This window comes from Erpetoichthys calabaricus, chromosome 4 (assembly GCF_900747795.2).
Source record: "Erpetoichthys calabaricus chromosome 4, fErpCal1.3, whole genome shotgun sequence".
Lineage (NCBI taxonomy): Eukaryota > Metazoa > Chordata > Cladistia > Polypteriformes > Polypteridae > Erpetoichthys > Erpetoichthys calabaricus.
Genome location: NC_041397.2, coordinates 168886259 through 168899004, shown reverse-complemented (window position 1 = coordinate 168899004; position 12746 = coordinate 168886259). Strand labels below are relative to the sequence as shown.

Here is a 12746-nt window from a genome sequence, read left to right as displayed (position 1 = left end):
TAGCGCCAACGTTTGTAAATGTCTTTATGAAGTTCTACTTTCTACTCATTGTCTTTTAATTCTAAGCCGGATTGGACGTGTTTTTTTTCCAATTCCACTTGTTCCAGGCTGATAATTACTTTCCTTATTTTCTGAATTTGCACCTAGATTGTTTTTCTTTTTAGCATTTTTTTCTCTCCCATTGCTTTTGGGTCTCTTTTCTCCGCGTTTTTCTTTCTTCTTCGTTTAATCGTCGACGTTTCATTTCTACCCTATTCATTTCATCCATCCATCCATCCATCCATTGTCTCCCGCTTATCCGAGGTCGGGTCGCGGGGGCAGCAGCTTGAGCAGAGATGCCCAGACTTCCCTCTCCCCGGCCACTTCTTCTAGCTCTTCCGGGGGAATCCCAAGGCATTCCCAGGCCAGCCGAGAGACATAGTCCCTCCAGCGTGTCCTGGGTCTTCCCTGGGGCCTCCTCCCGGTTGGACGTGCCTGGAACACCTCACCAGGGAGGCGTCCAGGAGGCATCCTGATCAGATGCCCGAGCCACCTCATCTGACTCCTCTCGATGCGGAGGAGCAGCGGCTCTACTCTGAGCCCCTCCCGGATGACTGAGCTTCTCACCCTATCTTTAAGGGAAAGCCCAGACACCCTGCGGAGGAAACTCATTTCAGCCGCTTGTATTTGCGATCTCGTTCTTTCGGTCACTACCCATAGCTCATGACCATAGGTGAGGGTAGGAACATAGATCGACTGGTAAATTGAGAGCTTCGCCTTGCGGCTCAGCTCCTTTTTCACCACGACAGACCGATGCAGCGCCCGCATTATTGCGGATGCCGCACCGATCCGCCTGTCGATCTCGCGCTCCATTCTTCCCTCACTCGTGAACAAGACCCCGAGATACTTGAACTCCTCCACTTGGGGCAGGATCTCGCAACTAACCCTGAGAGGGCACTCCACCCTTTTCCGGCTGAGGACCATGGTCTCGGATTTGGAGGTGCTGATTCTCATCCCAGCCGCTTCACACTCGGCTGCGAACCGATCCAGAGAGAGCTGAAGATCACGGCCTGATGAAGCAAACAGGACAACATCATCTGCAAAAAGCAGTGACCCAATCCTGAGCCCACCAAACCGGACCCCCTCAACGCCCTGGCTGCGCCTAGAAATTCTGTCCATAAAAGTTATGAACAGAATTGGTGACAAAGGGCAGCCCTGGCGGAGTCCAACTCTCACTGGAAACGGGTTCGACTTACTGCCGGTAATGCGGACCAAGCTCTGGCACCGATCGTACAGGGACCGAACAGCCCTTATCAGGGGTGCCGGTACCCCATACTCTCGGAGTACCCCCCACAGGATTCCCCGAGGGACACGGTCGAATGCCTTTTCCAAGTCCACAAAACACATGTAGACTGGTTGGGCAAACTCCCATGCACCCTCCAGGACCCTGCTAAGGGTATAGAGCTGGTCCACTGTTCCACGACCAGGACGAAAACCACACTGTTCCTCCTGAATCCGAGGCTCGACTATCCGACGGACCCTCCTCTCCAGGACCCCTGAATAGACTTTTCCAGGGAGGCTGAGGAGTGTGATCCCTCTGTAGTTGGAACACACCCTCTGATCCCCCTTCTTAAAGAGGGGGACCACCACCCCGGTCTGCCAATCCAGAGGCACTGTCCCTGATGTCCATGCGATGTTGCAGAGGCGTGTCAACCAAGACAGTCCTACAACATCCAGAGCCTTGAGGAACTCCGGGCGTATCTCATCCACCCCCGGGGCCCTGCCACCAAGGAGTTTTTTGACCACCTCGGTGACCTCAGTCCCAGAGATGGGGGAGCCCACCTCTGAGTCCCCAGGCTCTGCTTCCTCATTGGAAGGCATGTTAATGGGATTGAGGAGGTCTTCGAAGTACTCCCCCCACCGACCCACAACGTCCCGAGTCGAGGTCAGCAGTGCACCATCCCCACCATATACAGTGTTGACACTGCACTGCTTCCCCTTCCTGAGACGCCGGATGGTGGACCAGAATCTCCTCGAAGCCGTCCGAAAGTCATTCTCCATGGCCTCCCCAAACTCCTCCCACGCCCGAGTTTTTGCCTCGGCAACCACCAAAGCCGCATTCCGCTTGGCCTGCCGGTACCTATCAGCTGCCTCCAGGGTTATTCATTTCATTTCTACCCTATTCATTTCTACTGTATTGACCTTATACACTTTATATGCACTGAGAGCTGTGTGTGCTGCATGACTGCCTTTACACTACTGATTTTTTTTTTTTTTTTGATATTGCTTGTAAGTAGGGTGTGTCTTGCAAGACTGTTGTTCTATGTTCCCGTGAGACACACCATGGCAGGTCTCTTTCGTGTCGCGGATCTTTAAATTATCTTCCGAGAAGATCACGTATCGTAGACTATCAGGACAGGGGACAGGATTTTTTTTTATAATAGAGAGATACTAAAAATCACATGGAGGCAGTTACGAAGCAGTGTTCCAATTAAGGTGCACAATAATAGAGCAGGTAGTTTTATGAAGACCTAAGCAAGTAGAGAAATAAGGATTTCAATTATCCAGAGATCTAGTTTACAGGTAAATGAACACCTGCAACCACCTCTGTTACAGCATGTGCCTCATCATGGAACATTTCCAACACTAAGGTGCTGTTGTTTTTGTCTATCACCCTTTGTTCCTTTTATTGTACTGTTTTCTTCAGGAACTTAGTCAAATTGACAAAGCAGATTATACTGTTTAAATATAATGGACATAGAAGATGACTTCAACTGCCAGAAACAAAATATCTCCGCTTGTGGTCTAATGGACGTTCTTGAAGAGTGATGTCATTGATGCTGTTAATGTTCCCAACTTAAAAAAAAAAAAATTGTCAGTTATATGTATTGATTGTGTTGTTTTCAAAATGCAGCAGCCAGCAATCTCATTCAGCACAGTGAATCTGACAATAGAGAGCAGAGCTCTGAATTACTTTTCATATTCTGTTATTGGTGCTTGTAATTTTAAAATTTTAGAACCACACAAAATAATGAGGACAAGTTAAAATATAGTTGTTTTACTGTACAGTGGTGTGAAAAACTATTTGCCCCCTTCCTGATTTCTTATTCTTTTGCATGTTTGTCACACAAAATGTTTCTGATCATCAAACACATTTAACCATTAGTCAAATATAACACAAGTAAACACAAAATGCAGTTTGTAAATGGTGGTTTTTATTATTTAGGGAGAAAAAAAAATCCAAACCTACATGGCCCTGTGTGAAAAAGTAATTGCCCCCTGAACCTAATAACTGGTTGGGCCACCCTTAGCAGCAATAACTGCAATCAAGCGTTTGCGATAACTTGCAATGAGTCTTTTACAGCGCTCTGGAGGAATTTTGGCCCACTCATCTTTGCAAAATTGTTGTAATTCAGCTTTATTTGAGGGTTTTCTAGCATGAACCGCCTTTTTAAGGTCATGCCATAGCATCTCAATTGGATTCAGGTCAGGACTTTGACTAGGCCACTCCAAAGTCTTCATTTTGTTTTTCTTCAGCCATTCAGAGGTGGATTTGCTGGTGTGTTTTGGGTCATTGTCCTGTTGCAGCACCCAAGATCGCTTCAGCTTGAGTTGACGAACAGATGGCCGGACATTCTCCTTCAGGATTTTTTGGTAGACAGTAGAATTCATGGTTCCATCTATCACAGCAAGCCTTCCAGGTCCTGAAGCAGCAAAACAACCCCAGACCATCACACTACCACCACCATATTTTACTGTTGGTATGATGTTCTTTTTCTGAAATGCTGTGTTCCTTTTACGCCAGATGTAACGGGACATTTGCCTTCCAAAAAGTTCAACTTTTGACTCATCAGTCCACAAGGTATTTTCCCAAAAGTCTTGGCAATCATTGAGATGTTTCTTAGCAAAATTGAGACGAGCCCTAATGTTCTTTTTGCTTAACAGTGGTTTGCGTCTTGGAAATCTGCCATGCAGGCCGTTTTTGCCCAGTCTCTTTCTTATGGTGGAGTCGTGAACACTGACCTTAATTGAGGCAAGTGAGGCCTGCAGTTCTTTAGACGTTGTCCTGGGGTCTTTTGTGACCTCTCGGATGAGTCGTCTCTGCGCTCTTGGGGTAATTTTGGTCGCCCGGCCACTCCTGGGAAGGTTCACCACTGTTCCATGTTTTTGCCATTTGTGGATAATGGCTCTCACTGTGGTTCGCTGGAGTCCCAAAGCTTTAGAAATGGCTTTATAACCTTTGCCAGACCAATAGATCTCAATTACTTCTGTTCTCATTTGTTCCTGAATTTCTTTGGATCTTGGCATGATGTCTAGCTTTTGAGGTGCTTTTGGTTTATTTCTCTGTGTCAGGCAGCTCCTATTTAAGTGATTTCTTGATTGAAACAGGTGTGGCAGTAATCAGGCCTGGGGGTGGCTACGGAAATTGAACTCAGGTGTGATACACCACAGTTAGGTTATTTTTTAACAAGGGGGCAATTACTTTTTCACACAGGGCCATGTAGGTTTGGATTTTTTTTCTCCCTAAATAATAAACACCATCATTTAAAAACTGCATTTTGTGTTTACTTGTGTTATATTTGACTAATGGTTAAATGTGTTTGATGATCAGAAACATTTTGTGTGACAAACATGCAAAAGAATAAGAAATCAGGAAGGGGGCAAATAGTTTTTCACACCACTGTATATTACAAAGAAATTTTTAAATGAGCCATGTGAGGTTTATAATACAGTGGGGCAAAAAAGTATTTAGTCAGCCACCAATTGTGCAAGTTCTCCCACTTAAAAAGATGAGAGGCCTGTAATTTTCATCATAGGTATACCTCAACTATGAGAGACAAAATGAGAAAGAAAAATCCAGAAAATCACATTGCAAATAAATTCTTCACAAATCAGACAAATTATGGTGGAAAAAAAGTATTTGGTCAATAACAAAAGTTCATCTCAATACTTTGTTATATACCCTTTGTTGGCAATGACAGAGGTCAAACATTTTCTGTAAGTCTTCACAAGGTTTTCACACACTGCTGCTGGTATTTTGGCCCATTCCTCCATGCAGATCTCCTCTAGAGCAGTGATGTTTTGGGGCTGTCGCTGGGCAACACAGACTTTCAACTCCCTCCAAAGATTTTCTATGGGGTTGAGATCTGGAGACTGGCTAGGCCACTCCAGGACCTTGAAATGCTTCTTACAAAGCCACTCCTTCGTTACCCGGGCGGTGTGTTTGGGATCATTGTCATGCTGAAAGACCCAGCCACGTTTCATCTTCAATGCCCTTGCTGATGGAAGGAGGTTTTCACTCAAAATCTGACGATACATGGCCCCATTCATTCTTTCCTTTACACGGATCAGTCGTCCTGGTCCCTTTGCAGAAAAACAGCCCCAAATCATGATGTTTCCATCCCCATGCTTTACAGTAGGTATGGTGTTCTTTGGATGCAACTCAGCATTCTTTCTCCTCCAAACACGACGAGTAGAGTTTTTACCAAAAAGTTCTATTTTGGTTTCATCTGACCATACGACATTCTCCCAATCCTCTTCTGGATCATCCAAATGCTCTCTAGCAAACTTCAGACGGGTCTGCACATGTACTGGCTTAAGCAGGGGGACACATCTGGCACTGCAGGATTTGAGCCCCTGGCGGCGTAGTGTGTTACTGATGGTAGCCTTTACTTTGGTCCCAGCTCTCTGCAGGTCATTCACTGGGTCCCCCCGAGGGGTTCTGGTATTTTTGCTCACCGTTCTTGTGATCATTTTGACCCCACGGGGTGAGATCTTGCGTGGAGCCCCAGATCGAGAGAGATTATCAGTGGTCTTGTATGTCTTCCATTTTCTAATAATGATCATTTTGACCCCACGGGGTGAGATCTTACGTGGAGTCCCAGATCGAGGGAGATTATCAGTGGTCTTGTATGTCTTCCATTTTCTAATAATTGCTCCCACAGTTGATTTCTTCACACCAAGCTGCTTACCTATTGCAGATTCAGTCTTCCCAGCCTGATGCAGGTCTACAATTTTGCTTCTGGTGTCCTTTGACAGCTCTTTGGTCGTGGCCATAGTGGAGTTTGGAGTGTGACTGTTTGAGGTTGTAGACAGGTTTCTTTTATATTGATAACGAGTTCAAACAGGTGCCATTAATACAGGTAACGAGTGGAGGACAGAGGAGCCTCTTACAGAAGAAGTTACAGGTCTGTGAGAGCCAGAAATCTTGCTTGTTTCTAGGTGACCAAATACTTATTTTCCACCATAATTTGCAAATAAATTCTTTAAAATCAGACAATGTGATTTTTCTGGATTTTTTTTTTCTCATTTTGTCTCTCATAGTTGAGGTATACCTATAATGAAAATTACAGGCTTCTCTCATCTTTTTAAGTGGGAGAATTTGCACAATTGGTGGCTGACTAAATACTTTTATGCCCCACTGTACATACTGTGACCAGTACTTTAAATTAAGCATTTGTGTCTTTGGTATACACTTTTCAAATTATCCTGAAGAAGAAAGATCTTCTTTTTTTTTTTCCTCTACATATTGTCCCAGTGAGGCTCCTGATATTGTTGATGTACTAATTCTAAAGCAGAGGTTCTCAAACTTACTTTGTCTACCGCTCACTTTGAGAATCAATTATTTTCTAGCGCCCCCCAAAATTTTTAACTTTACCACATCTTAAAAATCACAAACGCAATCATTACTTTAATTATAACATGCCATATGTGTCTTATCCTGTTTCTGAGTTCAAACTTACATTTTAAATGAGACTTTCTAACTAACGGGAGCAATAAAAATGCAACTTTATAATATTTAAAAATACTTTTATTCAAATTAAAACAAACATTTCAATTAAAATTTTAAAACTTATCTAATGTGAAGGATGAATCTGATGATTTTTAACACGTTTGTTAATATCAGGTTCGAATTTACTCAAAAACAGCCGTAAGTCACTGCGTTCGGTAACATGCAAACGATTCCTCTTTTTATTTAGCAGCATTGCCACAGCACTAAATCCACGTTCACACAAATATGACGATGGGAATGCTACCAAAAATCGTTGAACAATCGACCACAATCCAGGATACAATTGTGGGATTGACTTTTGTAGCCAAAATTCTTGGTAGCCATTTTTGAATTTGACTTTTATTTCCTCGTTCGTTGTTAGTTCTATAAGTTCTTCCTCAAGCTGGGATGATCCTGCTGTGTTGACATTTGAAAAAGGATCCAACACCCAGTCCTGTATTTCCAATTTTAAAATGTCCTGGAACCGTTCTTTGAAATCACTGTGGAGGTTCTTCAAATGTTGGCAGTAAACAAGCAAGTCGTCGTTGATGAAGGGTACTGCTGATAAATTAGGGAAATTGTGAAACTCACGTCTGCCGATGTTTTTCTTGCGTAACAGCAGTTTGGCTATGAAAGCAGCAACAATAATTTTTGCTTTAATCAAGTTCAAGTCGTCACCTTGAAGTTGGAGATTGATATCATTAAACAATTTATACAGGTCTGTCAAGTATGCAATATCATTCTTTGATGTGATGAGGTTGTTGCGCAATTCTGTGTCTTTGTTTTCCAAGAACTCTATCACAGAGTCAAACAGATTATAAAATTGAGTCAGACAAGTACCTCTTGATAGCCAAACGCACTTCTGTGTAAAACAGCAATTGGTTGAAATCTTCATCATTAACAACACAAAGCTGATTAAATAATCTGTCATTTAAAGAGCTCTTTTGGATTTTATTGACTGCTTTGATGACATGTTGCAGTGATTGAAACAGCCGTTCACTCAAATTTCTCGCAACCAAATGTTGTCGATGAATGACGCAATGAACAGCGAGCACATCTGGAATTTTATTTTTTAAGTACGCTATGAAGCCTTTGTGACGCCCTGTCATAGCCGGAGTGCCATCCGTAGCAGCTGATATAATATTCTTCAAGGGAATTTCTTTCTCATCACAAAACTTTTCCAGTGTATTAAATATGGTTTCTCCGGTTGTATCTGTCTCTAAATTTCTAGCAAATAATAGTTCTTGACATATTTTCTCATCTTTAATAAACCTCACGTATGACAACAGTAGTGCTTCATTAGTTGGTAAAGTGGACTCATCCAACTGAATTGAGAATTGACTAGTCTTCAGATGATTGCACAATGAGTCTTCAATATTTTCAGCCATTTCATCAATTCGTCTTTGCACAGAACTAATGCTCAAAGGAATTTTTTGAATAATATCTGCTGCTGGTTTATGGAGCACAGTAGTTATTACTTCTTTTATTGCTGGTAAAATTAACTCTTCTCCAATAGTGTGTGGTTTGCCTGTTTGAGCAATTAACAAAGAGATATTGTACGAGGCTCGAAGTCCGTCATCGTCTTGCTTAGAAGCCACTGAAAAAAGTTTTGATACAGTTGGCTGAGCTATGTACTTCTTTTCCAGGTCTTGAAAATAGGCCACATTTTTTTCTTTCTTATCTGGATGCATTTTATTCAAATGATCTTGTAGCCTAGAAGGCTTCATCGCTTCATTCGAAAATGTTTTTTTGACAAAGAAGGCACATAGGCGAAGATGGATTTGTGGGATTTTCAACAAATCCGTATTTAATATATTCCGCACTGTATTGCTGCCTCTTCTTTTTTGCTTCCGACATGGTTTTGTCTTTACAAATACGTGAGTAAAGTATCGAGCTTAAAAAACTTTCTAACGATTGCGTGCGAAAACGCTAATGAAAATAAAAGAAGTATTACGCGCTCTTATATAGGATTAAAATACAGCACGCACCGACAGGAATAAGACAAACATGCACAAACTCGTTTACCTCATTCGACGGAATTCGTACTGAGCAAGTTAGAACGGTAACCGTCATTTTTATCGAAAATAAAAATATCGAATTAAAAAATGTCAAAATTTTAGTATACAGTAATCCCTCACTTATCGCGGGAGATAGGTTCCAAGGCGGACTGCGATAACTGAATTTCCGCGAAGTAGGGACCTCATATTTATTTAATTATTTAACGTGTATTTGGACGTTTTTAAACCCTCCCTGTATTGTTTACAACTCATCCTTTATTAATAACGGACAACTGCTAAGCAATATGAAATCGGTAGATAAGTTTACACTTACTGTATAGCGAAGTACACGTAGCTATATATGACGTGATGATGGTGATGAATATGCTGCGCAGTAAAAATGATGACGATGAAGGTGGTGATGACTTTTACTGTGCAGCCGATGACTGTATTTAACGTCTCTTCAGATGGCGGTGCCATTTCCTGGGGCACCTCCTCCACGGTTTCTGAAGGTGTAATAGTAGTAGTAGTAGTAGTAGGAACTGGCTCTTTTTTGCGAGGCTGCAAAAACATTGTGATCGGCAGTTGCTGCCGCTGCTTCTTTTTCCGGTCGAAGAGCAGCTTGTAGGCGGTCATGACGTCGTCGACCTTGTTGCAAAGATTCCTAAAGCAGATTCCATCCAGACTACTGCCTTATCACGTCCACTTGCAACTCGTTTTACGCCCTGGTTAAAGGACACTGCGGCCGTAGATCTTATATGCTTTTCCTCCTTTTTAAATAAAAAGAATCGTGGACTCATTGATGCTGTAATGGTGTCCTGCAGCGGTGTAGCTGTGCGGTGTAGCTGTTCCCTTCCTTCAACATATCCAAAACTTTTACCTTTTCTGTAATCATTTGCATCTTCTGTTGGCGCTTGGACACGGCCCCTGAAGCAGGAGCACGTTAATGCTGAATGAGTGAGATGAGACTTCCTGGTTAATGCACCACTCCGTTGCTGAGCCAATCAGCAGCACACAGGAACTTAACTGCGTGCTTTGATTGGGTAGCTTCTCAGCCATCCGCCAATAGCATCTCTTGTATGAAATCAATTGGGCAAATCAACTGAGGAAGCAAGTACCAGAAGTAAAAAGACCCATTGTCCGCAGAAACCCGCGAAGCAGTGAAAAATCTGCGTTATATATTTAGATATGCTTACATATAAAATCCGCGAAGTCGTGAATCCACGAAAAGTGAACCGCGAAGTAGCGAGGGATTACTGTAAATAAAAAATTGGTTTAGGGGTTAAGGCTAGGGCTAAGATTAATTTTTTATTTATACGAAAATTTCGACATTTTTTTAATTCGATATTTTTTATTTTCTATATTTTTTATTTTCGATAAAAACGACCAGAATCAGTTAGAACAAGTATCGATAATCCGGCCGCTTGATACAGGATTGCACAAATCGCGTTGTTTAATAAAAACTTGTTAAAACTTGATTGCTCATGGGCTACCTACGAAAGCCATGATAAATTATTTATATTTATACAATCAAACAGGACAGGAATAAGAACGAAATAATCAATGTAGTATAGTAGGTAGGTTTTGATTTTAGTTTAAATTTTAAAATATTAGAAAAAAAAAAAAAAAATCAGCCATCGCCCCCCTAAACCGCTTCAACACTCCCCAATTTTCTCTGGGCCCTTTAATACCCCCCTGTAGGCCTCCAGCGCCCACAAGGGGGCGTTATCGCCTACTGTGAGAGACTGTAGAAACAGCATTTGTATGATCCTTAATATTGAGACTAATAGAACTGATAAAATGGGGAAAATTAAAACATCACAGCTTGTTGTTTTTCTCTCTTTTCCTGGAACACTAAAGGATGAACTGTAATATGCCATATAGTAAATCTATAACCTGAATCATATTGATATGTACTCAGTTTTTGTTTATTAGTTGGGCATCAGTTTGAAGTTAAACAAATGAAGCTCCTTTTTGGAAAATAGTACATGTTGCAGTGAATTCATCTTTAACTCCTGGTGCTGAAGCACAGTGTTAATTGCATGTGATAGTACAACTAATTTACATGTTCTTTTTGATTGAAATTTGTAGTAACAGTAAAATAAGCATGAATTTAGGCTTTTTAGGCATGTACAGAATTTGAAATTGCCTTATTTTATCACAGTTCTATTTATTCTTCAGTGCTAAAATTAATGAACACAATCCACACCTTTTATAAAGCTGATTATTTGCTTTTTAACATGTATGTTAATTATGGTAATTAATATATGCATAACTATGGTTTTGCCTAGGTAAATATTGTGGACTAGGAGTAAAGTGGGACAAGATGATTGAGTCCAGTGGGAATGAAGTCACCATACAATTCATGTCAGGAACACACAAATCAGGGCGTGGATTTCTTCTCTCCTATTCAACTTCAGCCCATCCAGGTAATACGCAGTTTACAACATTTATCTTAGTTTTATCTTTGTTCTTTGGTGTTAATATACTACTTGGAGGATATATAAGTCTTATTTTTGTTTTTTTCCATTTCATCTCCTAAGGCTAATTATCCATCCATCTAGTTGGGCTGTACTGAAGAGTAGCATTCAAATGCTTTGAAACAAACCTGAAAATTAGTTAATGTAGATATAAAATATATCCTGTAATGAAGACTCATTACTTTTTACTTGCACCTCCTCATCACTGCGTTTAGTTGTACATCAATAGCGTCTTTGTTTTACAAATGTGTTAATCAGCCGCAGGCTGGCAGCCTGCTATCCCATCCCCCACCGAGGCAGCTGAAGTCAGACATAAAATTCTCACAGTTGAAGCCTGTTTATCTGGGAGTGAGGTGTCTGGAATTGTATAAGAAAACAATGTATTGTTATTTGAAATACATACATTTCATGTGTGTTCCATGTTTACGACGATCTTTGTAAATGTAGGATGACACGTGATTTTATTTGATTTTTATTTAGTTTTATTCTGGAATTAAAGCACACGTGTTTCATTAATTTGTTAGAGACTCAAATCAAATGCATGTTTTTATTATATAGTAGTAACAATAAAAGCAGCCCACCACTCAAAGCACTAAATGCAAGGAGGACCCTGGGATCAGACTGCCAACATCTTGAATACGAAGCAGCAGTTTTCTTACCCCAGCACCAGCAAAGCTGATATCAGTAAGCCGGCCATGTTTCCACTGTGAAAAATGCAAACACACACATGCATGAAAACGTCTTTTACTTTGTATCAATTGATATGATGGTTTCAGTTTTCACACATCGACAGTAACATGCACACAAGCAAACTTGTTTTGTTATACCTTTTTGTGAAGGTGTGTATTTGATAATTGGACTTCATACATTACACACTTTGCATCAACATTTTGTCTTTATTACTATAACATATAAAAAAGAATTCTGTTTTAGTTATGTGTGTCATCTTATATTTACACAGATTGTCGTAGACACGGAACACACATGAATGTGTTTCAAATAACAATATATTATTTTCCTGTACAGTTCCAGACACCTCACTCCTAGATAAATAGGTGAGAATTTAGTGTCTGACTTCAGCTGCCTCTTTGGGTGATGGGATAGCAGGCTCCCTGCCTGCGGCCGATTGACACATTTGCAAAACAAAGGCGATATCGGTGCGCAATTAATGCAGTGATAAGGAAATGCGAGTAAAATTACGGTGGGCCGGAATTACGAACAGGGATTCCGTACATGAGTAGAAATGACAATATATGCTAATGAAGAGTAGCTGCAGGGACATTGTTGCTTTTATGATCATTAACAAGTATTTACATATATAAATAATTTTGTTTTTAATATTTAAAATTACAGTATTAGGAATTTTGTATAAAAAGTGAATAAACAGTGGTAAGAATTGATATGTTGAAATAGTTAAGGCAGAAAAAGAGACTAGTGTACCAGATTTCTAACATAGTTAAACAATCTAGCTAAAAGTAAGAATTGATTAGAGTATGAACTTGCACCCATTGATGACCT

General features: G+C 40.9%; 1 protein-coding gene across 1 annotated transcript in view; it reads left to right on the top strand.

Annotated features, from left to right (window-relative positions):
- dcbld2 (discoidin, CUB and LCCL domain containing 2) overlaps positions 1 to 12746 on the top strand; it is a 143120-nt gene that overhangs the window by 56242 nt on the left and 74132 nt on the right. Inside the window, exon 3 of the mRNA XM_028799915.2 lies at positions 11040 to 11177. Within this exon, the coding sequence (XP_028655748.2) occupies positions 11040 to 11177 (138 nt within the window). The remainder of the gene's footprint in view (positions 1 to 11039; positions 11178 to 12746) is intronic.